Source organism: Sinocyclocheilus rhinocerous, unplaced genomic scaffold, assembly GCF_001515625.1.
Source record: "Sinocyclocheilus rhinocerous isolate Xijiao unplaced genomic scaffold, SAMN03320098_v1.1 scaffold1553, whole genome shotgun sequence".
In the NCBI taxonomy this organism is placed as follows: domain Eukaryota; kingdom Metazoa; phylum Chordata; class Actinopteri; order Cypriniformes; family Cyprinidae; genus Sinocyclocheilus; species Sinocyclocheilus rhinocerous.
This window is the reverse complement of record NW_015639764.1, coordinates 36,557-57,291: the sequence shown is the minus strand read 5'-3', so window position 1 is coordinate 57,291 and position 20,735 is coordinate 36,557. Positions and strand designations below refer to the sequence as shown.

At 38.1% G+C, this 20,735-nt stretch overlaps 3 protein-coding genes across 5 annotated transcripts in view; all 3 read right to left on the bottom strand.

The window, feature by feature from the left end:
• The window catches only part of LOC107751629 (cysteine protease ATG4D-like), an 8,258-nt gene extending 4,001 nt beyond the window's left edge, over positions 1-4,257 (bottom strand). For all 3 annotated transcript variants that reach the window (XR_001641277.1, XM_016567371.1, XM_016567372.1), the window contains exons 1-5: positions 4,164-4,257; positions 3,310-3,607; positions 2,867-2,950; positions 2,621-2,794; positions 1,284-1,569 (exon numbers count right to left, since the gene is read on the bottom strand). Coding sequence is in view for 2 of the 3 variants with exons in the window: in XM_016567371.1 (XP_016422857.1) it covers positions 1,284-1,569; positions 2,621-2,794; positions 2,867-2,950; positions 3,310-3,502 (737 nt within the window). In the remaining variant the exon portion in view is untranslated. The remainder of the gene's footprint in view (positions 1-1,283; positions 1,570-2,620; positions 2,795-2,866; positions 2,951-3,309; positions 3,608-4,163) is intronic.
• A 1,227-nt stretch (positions 4,258-5,484) lies between these two features.
• On the bottom strand, positions 5,485-6,173 carry LOC107751644 (vicilin-like seed storage protein At2g18540). Its single transcript, XM_016567384.1, has 2 exons — positions 6,164-6,173; positions 5,485-6,067 (listed from the first exon to the last, which is right to left on the bottom strand). The coding sequence occupies exons 1-2, from the start codon at positions 6,171-6,173 to the stop codon at positions 5,490-5,492; spliced, it is 588 nt and encodes a 195-aa protein (XP_016422870.1). The 3' UTR covers positions 5,485-5,489.
• A 108-nt stretch (positions 6,174-6,281) lies between these two features.
• Positions 6,282-11,857, bottom strand: LOC107751643 (GTPase IMAP family member 8-like; the record flags this gene model as incomplete). The annotated part of the gene is made up of 4 exons (XM_016567383.1): positions 11,842-11,857; positions 11,039-11,770; positions 8,957-9,631; positions 6,282-7,441 (listed from the first exon to the last, which is right to left on the bottom strand). Coding segments are annotated over exons 1-4 (2,583 nt in total), but the record flags the coding sequence as incomplete, so codon positions are not given.
• Positions 11,858-20,735: the final 8,878 nt, after the last annotated feature.

Here is a 20,735-nt window from a genome sequence, read left to right as displayed (position 1 = left end):
TATATATTAAACAAAATTAATGAAAAAAATAAACAAAAACAAATAAAAATGTCTAAAACATAAAAATTGCTATAACTAAAATTAAAATGGAAAATATAAAAAATATAAATGAAATAAAAAATAACGAAAACTAAATATACAAATAAAAAAAAAACAAAGGTGAAAAACAAAAAAATTGCTAAAACTTTAACTTAAATTAAATAGGAAAATAAAAAAAAAACAATTTAAAATATTAATTAATACTAAGATAGTATAGTAGTAATGATACTAAGATAACGCTGTGGAAAATAATTGTACCTGTATAGTTATGTATTTAAACTTTACTAAACTAAATATTATTTCAACTAAATTAACACTGAAACTAATTATTCACTAAATAATTGCATTTATTAAAAACAAAAATCAATAAAAAGTAAATTGATCAGTGTAGCAAACAAACGTCAGTCTATTAACAAACATTTGGGACATTAACTCTTTCCCCACCATTGACGAGTTATCTCGTCTTTTACAAGAAAACGCTTCCCCGCCAAAGACGAGTTTTTACGGCTTCCCGTGTTTTCACTGTTATACACTCGGGGGCGCTATTACGCATCTTCTGAACGAGTACAAAACCTCCCGAACAAAAACACACGTGAACAGGACGGAGAAACGAGCGATCTCTTATGTAAACAGATGCATATGAAAAATAATGCGATCATCAGCAATAGACAGCATATAAATGAAAACTGCATAATGTTACAGATTAAAATGTTGATCCAGGAAGTGGTATATGTCTGTGCAAGCTGTTGATGGAAGCGATTTACTGGATTTATGCTTTGATAATCGTGCTGAATATTATCCAGATGTAGTTTTTGATAAAAATGTGATTTTCTCACCTTTTTGCTCAAAATTATGCATTTTTATGAAACCTACCTATATTCAAGTGTTGATAAAAAAAGAATGCTTTAAGCTAGAATAAAACTGATTTTTTATGTTTAAAGGTAGAGGCTCTGATCTTTATTTTGGTGTATTGCATATTCAAATATTCATACAGCAAAATATTCTGGAGGCCATCAAATTTGAGTGAAAATCATCAAAATCGCTGGCGGTGGCTGGCAACTTTTTGCTGGCGGGGAAAGAGTTAATACAGAATTCAGATGTTGTTCACAGGTGTGAGTACATCGGCTTCAAATCTGGCTCATCCAATCACATTCATATTTCCTCACTTTATGCATGTGGCAGATGTGTTCACAGATCAGTTTATGTATTCCCCAGGAATCAATCGCAGTGCATCCATCACTTACTGCAGCATGTGGGCCACGATGGCAGGCCCGTACCAGTCGCCCGCCCTCTTCCCAGAGGCCCGGCCCAACTCCACCAGCCGGTGCAGGCCGAACGGGGCGGAGGACAGATCACCGAACCAGGACACGGTCCTCCTGTGAGTCCGCTCCTCCTGAGCCTCGCAGTCTAACGTGGTTCCCAGACTGCGTCTGCGAGGTTTTCCCGAGTCACGCCGGCTCTCTCTGAGGGAATCGTCCAGCACCTCCAGGTCATCTTTGGTCTGATGATGGGTCGCAGGCCACGTCCAGCCTGAAGAGAGGAATGGCATGCTTACTTTTGTACATAATATACTTTTCAGCATCATTACTCCAGTCTTCAAGAGTCACATGATCCAGAAATAATTCTAATATGCTGATTTGAATGTGATTTAAATATGAAATTTCAAATAATACTTAAACTATAGCAAAACCATTGTGATACAAAACATAAAGATATGTATTTTACCACATTTATGAGAAATTTTATTTAAAAATATCATTATATGAATTTTTACAAAATTTTTTAAATTTTTAAAGTTTGGTCAGATTAATATTAATTAATCCCATATTAAACCGTGTGTTTTTCAGAATTTGTACACATTTCTTCCGGCTCAAAAATGGTTATATCTCTTTAAAAAAAAAAATTTTGAAAATTAAAAAATAAATAAATAAACATAAATGTTATCTCTTTAAAAAATCTTAAAAATAAATAAATAAATAAAAATAAATGGTTATATCTCTTTTTTTTAATTTTATTAAAAATAAAAAATAAACATTTTAATTAAATGTGTATTTTTCACAGTCTAACCACATTTTTAAAGTTTTTGCCAAACTATTAATTAATTATTATTATTAACTTTTTTTTATAACAAACTTTTAAAATTTCTTCTGGGTCGAAAATGGTTATATCTCTTTTAAAAAAATGTTTTGAAAATTAAAAAATAAATAAACATAAATGGTTATCTCTTTAAAAATCTTATAATAAATAAATAAATACAAATAAACGGTTATATCTCTTTTTAAAAAATGTGTATTTTCACAGTCTAACCACATTTTTAAAGCTTTTGCCAGACTATTAATTAATTATTATTATTACCATTTTTTTTTTTTTTTTTTTTTACAAACTTTTAAAATTTCTTCTGGGTCAAAAATGGTTATATCTTTTGTCCTGATGTACATACATTTTCAATTTTCAATGTTTAGTGAGACCAATATTAATTAATCGCATACTAAAACATATAAAACTTTCTGAACTTTTAGAATGTCTTACAGGTTAAAAATGTCAGAATGTTAAGGATTTTGATCATGCAGTGTGTTTGTACCCGCGGGCATCGTGTGCAGCATTAGTCCGTGAGCTAACAGCATCTGTGCGCTGCGGAGCATGCAGCCCCATCCCGCGTCAGACGTGAGCGCCGAGCCGTCCAGAGGTGGGAAACCTCTCCTGTAGGTCATCCACAGCAGAGAGGAGAACGCCCGCCGAAAACTCTCCCGCTCTCCTGAGAGAAAACACACACTTACAGTGAAACCACGACACTCACATGCAGGCATGACCGTCCTGTCCTGCTTACCGCTGTAGCTCAGCTGATAGGACTGTCCCAGCAGACACACGGGACTGCTCTTACTGAGACGCGGCTTGCCCTTCAGAGACCAGCCTGAGGAGAAACAGAGATGTGTGAGGATGACGGATTCATATTGAGTCAGGCAAGAGAAAAATGTGTGCGGTGGAGCCTGACTTCAAAATCTGGGTTTAGTGAAATGGGTTGTTTAGTGAGAGAGGAAGGTAAAGGTCAACAACGACTAGAAATCTACCAGCTTTTGATATAACAATATAGACTACAGTTTAAGATTTTGGAAGAAATGCATCCTTTAATTCTGCAAGGACACATTAAATTGATCAAAAGTGACAGTAAACACAAAATACAAATTATCACAGTTTACTCAAAAATATGAAGCAGCACAACTAAAAAAAACACACTGAAAAGCATGTTTTTATGAAAACTGCTCCACATGCCTCCATATCTGAGGTTATTCCACGCTGAAATGAGTTTGGTTTTGAGTTTGGCCTTGTCTTTTGACTCCTGGACGTGTCCGTCGACGTCTGCGCTGGGATCCAGCAGGCCCGGGTTCGACAGGTTGACCACCTCAAACGACGCGAGGTCATCTGTGGGCTCCATCCCGCTGTCAAACTCATCACTCACATCCATGACCGGCGGGATACTGTTGCCATGACGTCCAGAGACCCTGCTGTCCAATCAGAGGAGGGATGCGAGCCGCTCTGTCTCTTCTGAACGCTACAGGTGCCGGTGATGCTGTGGGACAGTGACATAAAGGTTAATGTGTCACCAGAGCTCTTTAGAGGGAAATACTGAGCCATGTGACGCACATGTGACTGAAAGAATCTTACAAATGTGTCAAAGCAAATGTTAATGTTCCAAACTCCTATCAAAGATCCTACAATAATACAAGTGTTTAGATAACTATTGTGTGCTTATGCACTAAAATACACATGATTCCGGTGTATGTGCCCTTTAAAGACGTCACTGTGGCACTAACTGGATATTATGGTACTCTTGAGATTTAACCATGGTAACGTTACTCAATGTACATGTCGGCTCAGCGTAGTACTTAACTAAAGAATACTGTGGTGTTACCATGGTAACATGTCCAAATGTAAAATATCTCATTATTATTTGTGAGGATTATAGTGAATTTCAGCTGTGAGAGTGACTTTATAAGTTTGTTATTGACTGAGGTTTGTTGAGTTGATGCGGAAATCATGTTTATTCGCCTTTCGGACAAACAGACGGGTCACATTCAGTCACGAATGCGACTATATTTTTATTATGTGGTAAAAAAAAAACTTACCTTAAAAGCTGTTTTAACTGTCATGTCGTTGTGAATATCGCAGGATTTCAGCTGGAAACTTTCCGCAGTACAAACGTACCGCGACGCCACTGACTGTAACTCCGCCCCTTCCCTCTTTTACTCGGCAACAAAGCTAGTATCTGTCCTCTGATTGGCTGTCTGATTCCTCAGCGCTCTCTGATTGGTCAACTGACTGACTAAGTAGGGGCAGATCTCTGAAAGTCCTGAATGAGTATGGCAAGCTGTTTTAACTTTTACTGTTTGAAACGTACTAGTAACTATTTTCATGCTACTAGTACTTTTTTTTAATAGATATTAGTATCTATTCCATTAGGTACTAGTATTTATTCGTTAGCTGCTAGTGTTTATTCTTTAGGCACCAGTACCTTATTTTATAGTAAAAATACTTGTACTTATTTATTTACTAGTTCTTATTATTAGATTCTAGTACTTATTCATTAGATACTCATACCTATTAAATAGATATAGTACTTATTGATTAGCTTCTAGTACTTATTCCACATGTTGCTAGCAAGATTTTTAATTGAACTATAGTGACCATTCTGACTAGTCATAATATAAGATGAGTAAAGAGCAGTTGTGACTAGTAAGATAAGAAACTTTCACAATCGCATTTTATCACGTTTCAGCGTTTTTCACTGCTCTGTTGTGATTTATGAAATACTTCACTGTACAGTTTTGGTCAATTAACCCTTTCCTGACTCCTTCACCATTCTGATTTGTGAAAACTTTCACAGTAAAGCTTTGGTCAGTTAACCCTTCACTGAGTGCTTAACTTCACTATTCTGATTTGTGAAACCTTTCATAGTATAGTATAGTTTTAGTCCTCCAATTAGATTACCCTAAAACATGGTGACAGATACCAAGTGAACACACACTCACACAGTCAGGCCGTGTCAAAGCTATAATAAATCAATCAATAAACACATAAAACACCCAACTGTAACACAGTCTTTCATCACAGGACCTCTAAAGTTCTGCTCTTGTCACATATAAAGAAATACTATACTGCAGACAGACAAGGGAGAGAGAGATTGACATGGTTCGACTTCAATGTCACTAATGTCAATCAACTCAGAACAATAAAATAAAAACACATGCCAAATATAAGACATTGGTGGAGTTAGCAAATGCAATTTAGCACAAGCAGGCCTGGAGGAAAGATATTGTCTAGACAATAAATTGAAGCACAAATGGTGGGGGGAGGGGTAATGTTGCAATATCAGATTTTATTAAATATTTATAGAAGTATGCATGAAACAGAAAATAAAACATATTGTTATTTGACACTCGCCTTGAAAAGAATCATAGAATGACACAGCCGCTTGTTTTAATTTTCAGTTTTTCAACTTCTTGTTGCAGCTCCTTTATTTCAGCTCCTTTCTGCTCCTGCAGGTGCTGATAGAGTTTTTCCAGTAATTCCTGTTGTTTCTGACGTTCTTCCAGCATCTCACTGAGCTCCTGAACGTGCTGCTCTTTTCTCTCTCTGAAATCATTCAGTTCTTCTGCTTGTTTTCTGGCTTCATCCTCATGTTTCTTCTTTATGACTTTTATTTTCTCTTCATATTCCTTTTTTATTTCGTCTCGCACTTTCTCTTCTCTTTCTTTCCTCTCCTTCTCCTCCTTTTCTCTTCTCTTGATCTCGTCTTCTTGCTCTCGTTTCAGATCATCATGCATTTTCTCCCATCTCTTCCTCTCTTCCTCTCGTCTCTCATCATCTTCTCGTTTTCTTCTCTCCCACTCCTCTTTTCTCTCTCGTTCCAGTCTTTCATAATGTCTGTCCATTTCGGTTTTCTTGTCTTTATATTCTCTCTCCTTTTCTTCTCTCTCTCTTCTCTGTTTCTGTCTCTCCTCCTCGATCTTCTGTCGTTCTTCTTCTCTCTCTCTTTCAAATCTCTTTCTCATTTTCTCCAGTTCTTCTTGTTTTTCTCTCAGTTGTTCCTCGTGTTTCTCTTTTCTCTTTCTTTCCTCTTCCTCGCGTTCTCTCATCTGTCGTTTCTTTTCATCCTCCCATTCTCTCTGCTGTCGTTTAATTTCCTCTTGAATCTCTTTTCTGTCATTTTCAGCCTCTTTTATTTTTCTCACCCATTCTTGTCTCTCTTTCTCTTCTTCCTCATTCCTCCTTTTCTCCACCAAATCTCTCTTTTTTATTTCCTCTTCTTGATTAATCTGTAATTCTGCAATAATGTGTTTTTGCTCATTTTTCATCATTTCTTGATCTTGTCTGTATTTCTCTTCTCTCTCTCTATCTTCTTTTTCTCTTTCTTTTTGCTGTTTTTCATACAGTGATCTCTGGTTTTCAGTCTCTCGCTTCATCTTTTCGATTTTTCTATGATATTCGTCTCTTTGCTGTTTTTCCTCTTCTGATCGTTTCTGGTTTTCAATCTCTCGTTTCTTCTGTTCCGTTTTCTCTTTCTCTTCAAACTCTTTTCTGAGTTTTTCCTCTTTTTCTTTTAGTTGATTCTCCATTTTCATTCTCTCTTCATCTGCTCTCTGTTTCTCCTCCTCGAGTCTCTTCATCAGGTTTTTCTTTTCCAGCTCATATTTGGCTTTTAATGCCTCATTTTGTGCCTCAATCTCTCTTTCTCTTTCTTTCAGTATTTCCTCCATCCTCTTCTTAATGGACATCTCTGCCTCCTCAAACATGCTGTTAGTGAAGTATCGACCGTCATTAGTATTTTTCACCTCTTCTATCATGTTTAATAGTTGAATCACTTGAGTTTTGTCTCGTTTTTCTTTATTATTGAAGACCAGGAATCTGTTTCCACAATCTCTGATCAGTTTCTTGAGTTCAGCACAATTATAATTATTCACATAATCTTGTATGGATTCATCTGCCAGTTCATCTCCTCTAGTGAACAGAACGATGCTGAACTGAGTGGCTTTATGACCAAAGATCTGCTTTATCAGATCCATAGTGTCCATTGACTCTTTGGTGAATCTTCCCAAACTCAACACAATGACGAACACATGAGGTCCAGGTGACGACATTGAAATGCATTTCACTATTTCTTCCACCACTCGATCATTTGACAGTGTCGTGTCGAAGAGACCTGGAGTATCAACAACAGCTACTGATCGACCATCAGTCTGACCAACCCCCTTCTCACAAACTGTCGTCACTGAATCTGGCCTTAATTGGCTGCGAAACTCATTTCTTCCCAGAATAGTGTTTCCTGTTGCACTCTTCCCACTTCCTGTCCTCCCGATCAGCACAATCCTCAAACACTCCTGATCGTCTGCTTCACCTTCAGCACCTGAAAAATTAAGTTGGTGGAATTCATGTATTGATACATATATTGCAGATTCGAGTCTGGTGTTTTTCAGTCAAATCATATGGCAACGTCTCTGATTGTTTTCAGTTTTATTCGCTGGGTAAGAATCAAGTCAGAGGGGATTTTTAGCTTCTGAAATGCTAGTAAAGTTTCTAGAAGTCTGCTGTCATTTTGATAGGTTGATCTGCTACTAAGTTTGGGTGGTCTAAGAAGCATCTGGTTCTGTTCAGGATACAGACTTTTGGAAATAAAATGCAGAAGTTTACACATGGTTATCTAGGATTTCAGTTGGTGTCTATTTTCTGCTGTAAACCTCATTTACAAAATCACTGTGTCCATGGCCAGTGGAGTGTCAGTGGTCACAGTCATCAAATGTTTGAGATGCTTGTCTTTACTGAATCTTTAAAGTGCCTAAGTTAACTTCGGTAACTTCATAAGCCCTCACTGTCCTCTTTTGAAAGTTTATGAAAGGATATATTGGCATTTTGATGGACAGAGATCCGTGGCAGAGTCAATACTGTTGAGATGAGAACTGCTTAGCAAAAGTAATTAGCAAACGTAGATTTCACTACATTTCTTAAGCGTTTCAGAAACATTTGAATATGGATATTTTTCTTACAAAAACGCATCGATTCGCTACAGGAGGCCTTTGTTTGTCCAACTGGCAACCCGGGGTGCCGAAATACAATTGGGTAAACTGGCAGTGGGCGGGTTTCACAAACCAAAACAGAAACCGACATTCCGGCCTGGAACGCACATTTTCAATTAACTGACTGTAGCATTGTTTTTTAGATAAACAAGTATGTTAACTTAGCATGTTTCTTAAATATCTGCAAACATATTATTGTATTTTTATGCTTTAGTAGAGTCAAAAACTTACATACAGCACCTTTAAGAGGACAGCTTATTGATTGAGTCTTGTGCATTAATTGACTCAGAATATGAACAGTTTAGGCCAATTTGATTTACAAGTTCAACTGGCTCACTAAAAAGTACAGATTCAAAAGAATGATTAATTCATGAATTTTTAAGCACAAGATTTAAGAGTGAGATTTGGCTCACTGTAAGTACTGAGGATGGAGATGAATAAATGCTTAAATTTGGGACTTGTGGCTTCTGAATGTTGATTACAGTGGACAAATAAAATGGTTTAGTTTTAAAATCATTTTAAGGTTTTTTTGGGGGGTCAGTTTTTAAGGCAAAACACAGGTTCCACACTGGTCAAACAAATGTATATCTTTAGATGTCTTCAATACATCAATATTGTATGCTTTAGTGTCTTTGTTCACATAAGTGAATATAGATGCACTAGAACAACATTTCATGTAATATATATATATATATATATATATATATATATATATGAATACTGATAGTCAGTTGCATATTCACTGCATGTGGAATTACTTTGTGAACAAATTTCCAATTATTTTTTCTCTTAGATAAGGAAAATGACCATAAATGACAGTAATTACTTTACTCTTACTTCTTACTCACCTTCTAACTGAATTTTCTGCTCCAACTCATTGATTTTACTCTTCATTTCACTCAGTTTTTCCTCTAGTTCATTCCTGACTCTGTTCTCCTGAGCTTTCACATACGTCTGTAGTGAATACAGTTCAGTCTTCATGTTCTCTATATAATCCAGCAGTTCTGGGATCTGTCTTGAGTTTTCAGGTTCATTAAACCCCATCACTCTGTACTGACCTCCACAGCGACTGATTAACCTCTGAGATTCTGTGCTGGATTTGACAAAATCTAACGCAAGTCCTTCAACACTGAGCTCCGATGTGAAAAGCAGCATGAAATGCTGTTTGGAGTCAAAAGTTTTCTGGATCTTCTCTATTTCTGCTTTGTCTTCATCAGTCAGTGGAGCAACAGGAATGACAATGATGAAAACATGAACTCCAGGATCACAGAGAGACACACAGTTGAGAGTCTGACGCATCACTTCCTCCTCTGAGAGCCGACTGAGAGCTGGAAGCTCCACCAGACTGATCAGACGACCGTGAGTCTTCTCCTCTTTCTTCACACACTCTTCACCGCTTGCTTTCTGATCTGGAGGTTTTATCTTCTTCCCTCGTAAAAGTTTGGACACAGAGACTTTAAATGTTGGATTACTTCCACACAGAACCAGGTTCAGCTTCTGTTTTCTAGATGAATTTGCTGACACTGAAAAAAAAAATTAAGAGCTTTGGTATAGCACACTTTCTTAAAGGGATAGTTCACCCAAAAAATAAAATTATGTCATTGATTACTCACCCTCATGTCATTCCAAACCCGTAAGACCTTCGTTCATCTTCAGAACACAAATTAAGATATTTTTGATGAAATCCGAGAGTTTTCGGACCCTGCATAGACCGCAATGCAACTACCACATTCAAGGCCCAGAAAGGTAGTAAGGACATTGATAAAATAGTCCATGTGACATTAGTGGATCAACCATAATTTTACGAAGCTACAAGAATACTTTTTGTGCACAAAGAAAACAAAAATAACGACTTGCGCCTGGTTTTTAAGCACACGCATGCGCCGCTGTACTGTCGTGAACGTGCATCGAACACTGACACAGAAGAGAAGAAATTGTTGAATAAAGTTGTTATTTTAGTTTTCTTTGTGCATAAAAAGTATTCTCGTTGCTTGTAAAAATTAAAGTTGAACCACTGATATCAAGTGGACTATTTTAACAATGTCCTTACAACCTTTCTGGGCCTTGAACGTGGTAGTTGTTTTGCTGTCTATGCAGGATCACAAAGATTTCATCCAAAACATCTTAATTTGTGTTCTGAAGATGAACGAATGTCTTACGGGTTTAGAACAACATCATTTTCCTTTTTGGTTGAACTATCCCTTTAACACTTCTTGTGTTAAGTTATATTGTATGTAGCTTACTATGGTTTAATCAACTTACTGTTGGGACGAATATGAATATATGGATTTTTCTTTCTTAAATTGGCTGGGGGGAAAGTAAACAAGTAAAAATTAAATAAATATCTAAGCAATATAAAACAATGTTCCCACGTGCTGTATCCTGACATTCTGACAACACAAGCGTAAAAGTTAAGGATCAAGTATCTTTTTGTTTTTTGCACTAAAAGCACTATGCTGCATTTATTTTCTGTTCAAAGAGTTAACAATTGTTCCCGTTCCTCTTTTAATCCTTGTCTCCTAGCTCCTTGTCATATGATTCGCTTGAATTCTATAAGTTTGAGTTTAACAAATATTAAAGATGGCAGTTTTAATTCAACTTAAATTTTTGTAACAAATTCTTTTCTTTTTACAACACACTTGACACAGTCAACAGAGTAAAAGTTACACAGTGGTTGGACAAAATAATTTAGGGTTCATGTCATTTGTTTAGCCAGCAGTGAAAAAAATCAACATTGCTTTTATCTTTCCTTTATCTTTTCATTGTCTTTATTCTGTAATTTGTAATTTGACACATTATTTTGTCCAACCCCTGTAAGTACTGATCAGACTGTGCAAGGACTGTTTAATCAGATCGACTAATGTTTAATTGCACACTATATAAACTGAGTTCATTTTCACAGCATTAAAAGAGCAACTCTGAAAACTTACAAAAGAGTCCTCCTTCACCACTTCTTCTTTTCTGTCTCTCTTTGGGTTTTCCATCATTATTGTGGTGAGAGCTCTTCTTGTTTTCTTCCTCTGAATTGAGCTGCTCTTCATCCACAGATGATCCTACAACATCATGAAATATGTCACATGTGAGATATTCTTCCTCGTTTTCCTTGAGTATCTTATCAACCCTTTTAAATATGTCTGCTTGCAATTCTGGTTTTATTTCATCCAGCTGAAGATGTCCCCCTCCACACTCCTTTATTAACTGATGAATAGTTGTCTCCAGAGCATTGCCTACAATCAGCTGTTCAGGATGGCTGATTATGGAACTAATTATTGTCTCTTTATCAGTCGTGAGAACAATGGCGCGTCTAATCGCATCCTCACTGAATTCTTTCAGCACATATATCACTCTTCTCATGTCCTCCTCAGTGAAGTCTTTATACTGCAGTATGAGTATGAATGCATGAGGTCCTGGAGCAGACAGATTCACACAGTCTCTCACTGTCTGTGTGATCTGATGGTCTGAGAGGTTAGGATTCAGCAGATGAAGGGCGTTAATGACTGTGACATGTCTGTCCTTCACCATTCCACCGATTTTCATCACACTGAGCTGCTCTAAAGCTGTAGGTTCTTCATTCTCACGCAGATCTATTCCCAGGATTAGGTTTCTGACTCGGCTGTTTTCTGATAGATTCTTCCCCAGAAGAACAATCCTCAGATCACTCACTAGAACACACACAATGCATACCGCAAAGTTAGAAACACAAAAAAATCTGCAGCAGTACCACAACACTGACCATTTAAAATTTCCATTTAAATTTACATTTTCATATTTACATTACTGAATATAAAAATGAGAAATGGTTTGGTTGTGTAAAATAATTTACATTTCACATTACAGCGTGAATCCTCAACAAACCGTTTACTGAATGCAAGAACAAAATATGTAGTCATATTTACATTGTACCTATGAGTTATAATCTATAATTTAATTGACTTACTCGTAGGAGGATCACTTAGACTTTGCCGCCTTCACCTGTCTGAAAATAAAATCATCCATATGACGCATAACAATCAAACCTTTATAAATCATGACTTGAATTCGTGAATTAGAGAACATATGAAGGTTGCCTATTATAAGTTGATAAACAGATCAACGACAGAACGTTGAGATTTGAACAAACTCTCAAAATTATTCATTTACAAATAATCAATCAATAAACAAACAAACGTGTGAGTGAGTGTCCGTAAAGTGTCAGTTTTTTTTTCAGTATTTGAAACTTACGTAGGTCGAACTCTTTCGCTGCATATGATGTGACTGCATCTATAAAACCAAGCAGAACACAAAATAATCATCTCAAAATACCGAACACACAACTAAACTAAAACTTGTCTATATCGAAGTGACAAACCGGCTGCATATTTGATCAATTTTTGATGAATTACATCCACTTCAAGAAAATGTTACTTATTAATGGATTACCTTTATTTTTCCCGGAACATTCAGTGACGTCACTAAACGGTGATGACACAACTATAAGAGCATCGTTCACAAGTTTCTGCATGGACCTAACTATACAGCCTAGGTTTTCAAACCCTGGCTCAAAAATGGGTCGCCAAGATGATTTAAGGCAAATATATGTAAGTTACATTAGAAATAGCAAAATATATAAATATGTATAGTATTTTTATGTTACATTAATCAGTGTCTACAACTTCCTAAGGAAAGGATATGGACCAGAAGACACTGCAATTACCAAATGATATTTAGACAGACTTAAAGTTCCAGATCTATACTTGTGCTCTTATTATTTCAGTAATTTTGCCTTTAATGTAAACAAACATGTGCAAACAATATACTTGCTCTTGTGAGTTTATTTGGAGGTTAATTACATTGTGCGAGCTGTCTCTTTAATACGCATGGTTTATATACACGCTGCTGTTGATTGGGCTGACATGTTTGACACACCCACCAAACAAGAGAAAACGCATCTCAAACCCCATTGCACACCGTTTCCAGGAAACATGTCGTTCAAACCGGAAACCGGAGCAAAACGTTACACACCGGTTTGAGCTTGAACTTGCCCCAGGTTCACGGAAAGGAAACCAAGAACCGAGATGACAGAACATGCATCCTGTTTGTTTGCTTAATTACAGGACACAAATGTTCTTTTTATTGCGAGTGTGCAAAAATAAAAGTAAAATAAAAGTAAAAATTAACATTTTATCCAAAGCGACTTACAAATGAGGACAATGGAAGCAATCAAAATCAACAAAAGAGCAATGATACGCAAGTGCTATAACAAGTGCTCAGCTTAACGTAGTACACGTAGCAAGTTTTTTTTTTATTATATAGGCCTAATAAATAAAAAGAAAACAGATAGAATAGAAAAAGAATAGAGCAAGCTAGTGTTAGAGGCCTTTTTTTGCTTTTGTTAATTGTATAATAAATAAAAAGAAAAGAAATAGATAGAATACAAAAAGAATAGAGAAGCTATTGTTGGTTTTTTTATTATTATTATTAACACTTTGCGGGTTATCTTACTCTTATCTGTATGACCAAAAATGGAGTAGGCCTAGGCTATTTAATGTGTCATCTGTTTGATCGCGCCGGCGCCTCGCGCGCACACACACACACACACACACACACACACCACATATTATAGCAATTCAAACTTGCCATTGCAGTCTGTTCATTATCAAAATAAAATACAGTCAGCCAAGCATATCAATTTAAAGAGTCCATAGTATAACCGGTCTACAGCTGCTGTTATGCCAAGCGCTTTTTGCGCATATGTGAAGAGGATGATTTTTTCCCGTCGATATGCGAACGCGCATGAAGCCTAGTCTACATTATAGTTTAACATTGAAATACATTGCGAATATGGAAACACTGGATTTGTGGCGAATGAGAGAGGTACGTGAGGCCAATGGTAGCCTATCCTACTTTCAGTTTCGCTTTGTTTTGGTTTCTTTAGCTTTATATTTTTTTCATTCTTGATCTGTTCTGCATACCGTTACATTTAAATGATTTGTTTTGGAGTGAGGGGAACTAGGCTATGATTATAGTGTTTATAATATTTATACATTATACCATTTCACTTTATTTGGTATTATTTCTGGTATTATTACAGAAATGCACTTGTTAATGCCGGATCTTTAAAAACAAATACCGGAACGCAAAAAAAATCCAAAATCTTACATTTTCCGGAACAGGATCCGGCAGGATCTGGCTCAAATTAAGCACTGTATATATATATATATATATATGCAGAAAGACTTAAAGGGATAGTCCACCTAAAAATGACAATTTTGTCATCGTTTACACACCCACAAGACGTTCCAAACCTGTAATAATTTCTTTCTTCTGTTGAGCATAAAAAAAGATACTTTGAAGAATTTTATATTTTTTTCATTCTTGATCTGTTCTGCATACCGTTACATTTAAATGATTTGTTTTGGAGTGAGGGGAACTAGGCTATGATTATAGTGTTTATAATATTTATACATTATACCATTTCACTTTATTTGGTATTATTTCTGGTATTATTACAGAAATGCACTTGTTAATGCCGGATCTTTAAAAACAAATACCGGAACGCAAAAAAAATCCAAAATCTTACATTTTCCGGAACAGGATCCGGCAGGATCTGGCTCAAATTAAGCACTGTATATATATATATATATATATGCAGAAAGACTTAAAGGGATAGTCCACCTAAAAATGACAATTTTGTCATCGTTTACACACCCACAAGACGTTCCAAACCTGTAATAATTTCTTTCTTCTGTTGAGCATAAAAGAAGATACTTTGAAGAATGTGGTGAATTTTTTATTTTATTTCTTTAAGTTACTGAGGACCAGCAGCTGTTTAGTTACCCACATTCTTCATATTATCTTCTTTTGTGTTCAACAGAAGAAAGAACTTTATGCAGGTTTAGAACCACCTGGGTAAATTGTGACATAATTTTCATATTTTTAAAGTGACAGACACATCTGTGCTTCAAGGTACAGGCCTATTGTTTTATTAAAATTTGGATAGTCTGTATAATATTTTTGTATAATATCTGTATAATATATATATATAACAGAATTTGTTACACCTTTGAAAACGATAGCATTTCAGCCTATAACTTCTATATTTCATTCTAATTTGATTTGTTGCCTACCCATTGTGGATGTTATTTCACCGTCACCGGGTTCAGTGTTGTGCCGAATTCTGACTCTTCAGCAGGTTTTTCCTCCCGTCCCATGCACACGCTTCACGCGCTCTTCTGGAGTCTCACGTATTTGAGGCCGAGAAGCTCTTCAGGTCACGGCCATTTATAATCAATCTTTTTCACAATGCTAACCAAGACAAGTGATTAAGTGATCAAGAACGTGTTGTTAAAGTATCAAGTAACAAGCATGAATTAATTCAGATGAAACCTAACAGAAGCGAGAAGTGAAACAGAAATTGAGCAGAGGCTTTGACAATGACATATTCACACTTCTCTTATTACTTTTTACACTGCTCTTTTTACTTTCAGTCTCAAAGAGTTTTACATTTACATCGAACTGGGCCTAATAGGGGTTGCAAATGGGCTGATATATGGGGCCCACCTGGGCTACCCAACTGGGACCCAGCTAATTTTGTCCTCAGTTTCCATGGTGGCCCCACATGGGTTAGCCCAGATGAGCTGATGATGGGCCCTTGATGGGCTCCATATAGGGCCCATATGGGTTAACCAGGTAGCTCCCATTTGGTGCCTACATGAGTCTGCGTACATGGGTTAGTGATGGGACCCAGCTGAATGGGAAAGTTATCAATGGGTCTGTCCTGTAACTAAGAAGCGAGAAGTGAAACAGAAATTGAGCAGAGGCTTTGACAATGACATATTCACACTTCTCTTATTACTTTTTACACTGCTCTTTTTACTTTCAGTCTCAAAGAGTTTTACATTTACATCGAACTGGGCCTAATAGGGGTTGCAAATGGGCTGATATATGGGGCCCACCTGGGCTACCCAACTGGGACCCAGCTAATTTTGTCCTCAGTTTCCATGGTGGCCCCACATGGGTTAGCACAGATGGGCTGATGATGGGCCCTTGATGGGCTCCATATAGGGCCCATATGGGTTAACCAGGTAGCTCCCATTTGGTGCCTACATGAGTCTGCGTACATGGGTTAGTGATGGGACCCAGCTGAATGGGAAAGTTATCAATGGGTCTGTCCTGTAACTAATGATGAACGCGCAGTTTGCAGAGAAGCATTTCAGTTGCTCACGGAGGACTGTCTGACTTAAAGGGATAGTCCACCTAAAAATGACAATTTTGTCATCGCTTACACACCCACAAGACGTTCCAAACCTGTAATAATTTCTTTCTTCTGTTGAGCATAAAAGAAGATACTTTGAAGAATGTGGTGAATTTTTTATTTTATTTCTTTAAGTTACTGAGGACCAGCAGCTGTTTAGTTACCCACATTCTTCATATTATCTTCTTTTGTTTTCAACAGAAGGAAGAACTTTATGCAGGTTTAGAACAACCTGGGTAAATTATGACAGAATTTTCATATTTTTAAAGTGACAGACACATCTGTGCTTCAAGGTACAGGCCTATTGTTTTATTAAAATTTGGATAGTCTGTATAATATTCCATACATTATCAGAGCTTGGTAGACATAATTATTATATTTTTTAGACATTATTAGACAGATGAATTAATAGTTTATAATTAATGTTAGACCCTATTTATTAATGTATAATTTATGTTAATCATAAATATATAATCAAGAATGTCATATACAATTTGGTAATTTTAAAAGTTAAAAAATGCTAAATTATTTAGATAAAAATGGGACAAATAAATGTAGCCCTAATTTAAGCAAATTAATAAATAAATAAATAATAAAAATTCTTCCCATCCAGGTAACAGCTGCAGAACTGTCAAAAAAGACTAATAATTAATAATTATAAATAATCTAATTTAAAATAACAATATTAATATGTTCTATTGGAAGTTTAAAATTTTTAGCAAAATTGCTTATACGTTACCTGAATAAATTCGTATCACTGCTATAGTGCCGTCATCCTGCCATCAGAGGTCACTCGTATCAGAATCAGAATCAGAATCAGAATGAGCTTTATTGCCAGGTATGTTTTCACATACGAGGAATTTGTTTTCATGACAGAAGCTTCCGCAGTGCAACAGAATGACTGTGACAGAACAAAAACACAGATAATAAAAAATAAAAAATAGAGCAAGTAAATAAGGAATAACAATATACAAATTGACAATTGTATGTACAGGTATATTACAATAGACAGTTTTGTATGTACAGGTATATTAGTGCAAATTTGAAATGTAGACTAAGTATGTGTGTTAGATAAATAAGTGTGTGAGTGTATAAATAGTGTTGTGTGATCCACAGTTATTGTCAAGTGTTCATGAGATGGATTGCCTGAGGGAAGAAACTGTTCCTGTGTCTGGCCGTTCTGGTGCTCAGAGCTCTGTAGCGTCGACCAGATGGCAACAGTTCAAAGAGGGACTGTGCTGGATGTGAGGGGTCCAGAGTGATTTTGCCAGCCCTTTTGCTCACTCTGGATGAGTACAGTTCTTGGAGAGAAGGGAGGGTAGCACCAATGATTTGCTCAGCAGTCCAGACTACCCTCTGTAGTCTTCTGAGGTCAGATTTGGTAGCTGAGCTGAACCAGACAGTTATAGAAGTGCAGAGGATGGATTCAATGATAGCAGAGTAGAACTGTTTCAGCAGCTCCTGTGGCAGGTTGAACTTCCTCAGCTGCCGAAGGAAATACAACCTCTGCTGGGCCTTTTTCACAATGGAGTCAATGTGAGTGTCCCACTTCAGGTCCTGAGAGATTGTGGTGCCCAGGAACCTGAATGACTCCACTGCAGTCACAGTGCTGTCCATGATGGTGAGTGGGGGGAGAGCAGGGAGGTTTCTCCTGAAGTCCACGGTCATCTCCACAGTTTTGAGCGTGTTGAGCTCCAGGTTGTTGAGACTGCACCAGACAGCCAGCTCTTTAACCTCCTGACTGTAAACAGGCTCGTCACTGTCCTGAATGAGGCCGATGAGTGTGGTGTCGTCTGCAAACTTCAGGAGCTTGACAGAGGGGTCTTTAGACGTGCAGTCGTTGGTGTAGAGGGAGAAGAGCAGTGGGGAGAGAACACAACCCTGAGGAGCTCCAGTGCTGGTTATACGGGTGCTGGATGTGTATTTTCCCAGCCTCACTAGCTGCTGCCTGTCTGTCAGGAAGCTGTTGATCCACTGACAGACGGAGGTGGGCACGGAGAGCTGAGATAGTTTGGGCAGGAGGAGGTTTGGGATGATAGTGTTAAAGGCCGAGCTGAAGTCCACGAACAGGATCCTCACATAAGTCCCTGGTCTGTCTAGATGTTGCAGAACATAATGCAGTCCCATGTTAACTGCATCGTCCACAGACCTGTTTGCTCTGTAGGCAAACTGAAGAGGATCCAGCAAGGGTCCAGTGATGTCCTTCAGGTGGGCCAGCACCAGTTTTTCAAAAGACTTCATGACCACAGACGTTAGAGCCACAGGTCTGTAGTCATTAAGTCCCGTAATTTTGGGTTTCTTTGGGACGGGGATGATGGTGGAGCGTTTGAAGCATGAAGGGACTTCGCACAGCTCCAGTGATCTGTTGAAGATCTGTGTGAAGATGGGGGCCAGCTGGTCAGCACAGGATTTCAGACAGACTGGTGTAACACAGTCTGGGCCTGGTGCTTTTTTCCTTTTCTGCTTCCGGAAGACCTGGCGCACCTCGTCTTCACTGATCTGAATTGCAGGTGTGGGGGAGAGGGGGGTTGCTGGAGGTGTGAATGGTTGTGTGGAGAGGTGTTCAGGGCGGGTGTGGGGTGTTTTTTCAAACCTGCAGTAGAACTCGTTCAGATCGTCTGCCAGGTGTTGATTCTCCACAGTGCTGGGGGATGGTGTCTTGTAATTGGTGATTTCTTTTAGACTTTTCCACACTGATGCCGAGTCGCTGGAAGTGAACTGAGTCCTTATTTTTTCCGAATAATTCCTCTTTGCCACTCTGATCTCCTTTTCCAGTGTGTATTTAGCCTGTTTATACAAGACATTATCCCCCTTCCTGTGAGCATCTTCTTTGGCCTGACGGAGCTGTCTGAGTTTTGCAGTGAACCATGGTTTGTCATTGTTGTAAGTTAAATGAGTCCTGGTAGGAATGCACATGTCTTCACAGAAACTGATATAAGATGTTACAGTCTCTGTGAGCTCGTCCAGATCGGTGGCAGCAGCTTCAAAAACACTCCAATCAGTGAGGTCAAAACAAGCTTGTAAATCCTGCTCTGCTTCATTAGTCCATCTTTTTACAGTCCTTAATACAGGTTTAGCTGATTTCAGTTTCTGCCTGTAGGTCGGTATAAGATGAACCAAACAGTGATCAGAGAGCCCCAAAGCTGCCCGTGGAACAGAGTGATATGCATTCTTTATTGTGGTGTAACAGTGATCCAATATATTACTGTCTCTGGTGGGACATGTGATGTGCTGTCTGTATTTTGGCAGTTCACGGGAGAGATTTGCTTTATTAAAGTCCCCGAGAATGATTAAAACAGAGTCCGGGTGTTGTTGTTCTGTCTCTGTGATCTGATCAGCGAGTTTCTGTAAAGCGGAGCTCACGTGTGCTTGCGGAGGAATGTACACACTTACGAGAATGAACGAGCAAAACTCCCGCGGCGAATAGAACGGCTTGCAATTAATGAAGAGCACTTCTAGATCTGAACAGCACATCTTCTTTAACACAGTTACATCTGTACACCACCTCTCATTGATGTAAAAGCATGTCCCGCCGCCGCGCGATTTCCCCGTTGATTCTGCGTCGCGATCTGCTCTAAACAGCTGAAAGCCCGGCAGACTCAACGCGCTGTCCGGAATGGCGTCTTTCAGCCAGGTTTCCGTGAAACACAGAGCAGCAGAGTTTGAAAAATCCTTATTTGTCCGGGAGAGCAGAAGAAGTTCGTCCGTTTTGTTGGGTAGAGAGCGGAGATTTGCCAGATGGATGCTTGGCAACGGCGTTCTGAATCCGCGCTGTCTGAGCTTCACGAGCGCGCCGGCTCGCTTCCCCCGTCTGCGCGTCCTGAAGCGCTTGATCAGCGCCGCAGCTCCCCCGACAACAATGTCCAGCAAAACATCAGAATAATCAAAACCGGTGAAATATCGGGTGGTGTGTACTTCCGAATGTCCAGCAATTCGTCTCTGGTGAAACTGATTGCAGGGATATAACTAAAGACAGGACAAACTAACAAAAACATAAAAACAACTGCGGAGCACGCCACGGAGGCAGCCATCACCGTCAGCGCCATCTTGCGATCTCCTTAATGAAGGTATCAGAACTGACTAGGTGATCTCTTATGTTGCGTCCCCTATAATATGAAAAAAGGGGAGGCTCCTTGAAGATTCTATATCCAATGTCATCAGCTCTCAGAACATGCCAGTGTTTATTGATGATAGACTTTATTGTCTGACTATGAACAGTGAAGGTTGTACAACACATATAAGGAGGTCTTTGAGATGTCTTGGATTGTGATTTAACTGGTGTAGATTTTACCTTCTTGTTACCTTCTTGATTTAAACTCAGAATTGCGAGATATAAACTCAGAATTGTGAGAGATAAACTCAGAATTGCGAGATATAAACTCAGGATTGCGAGA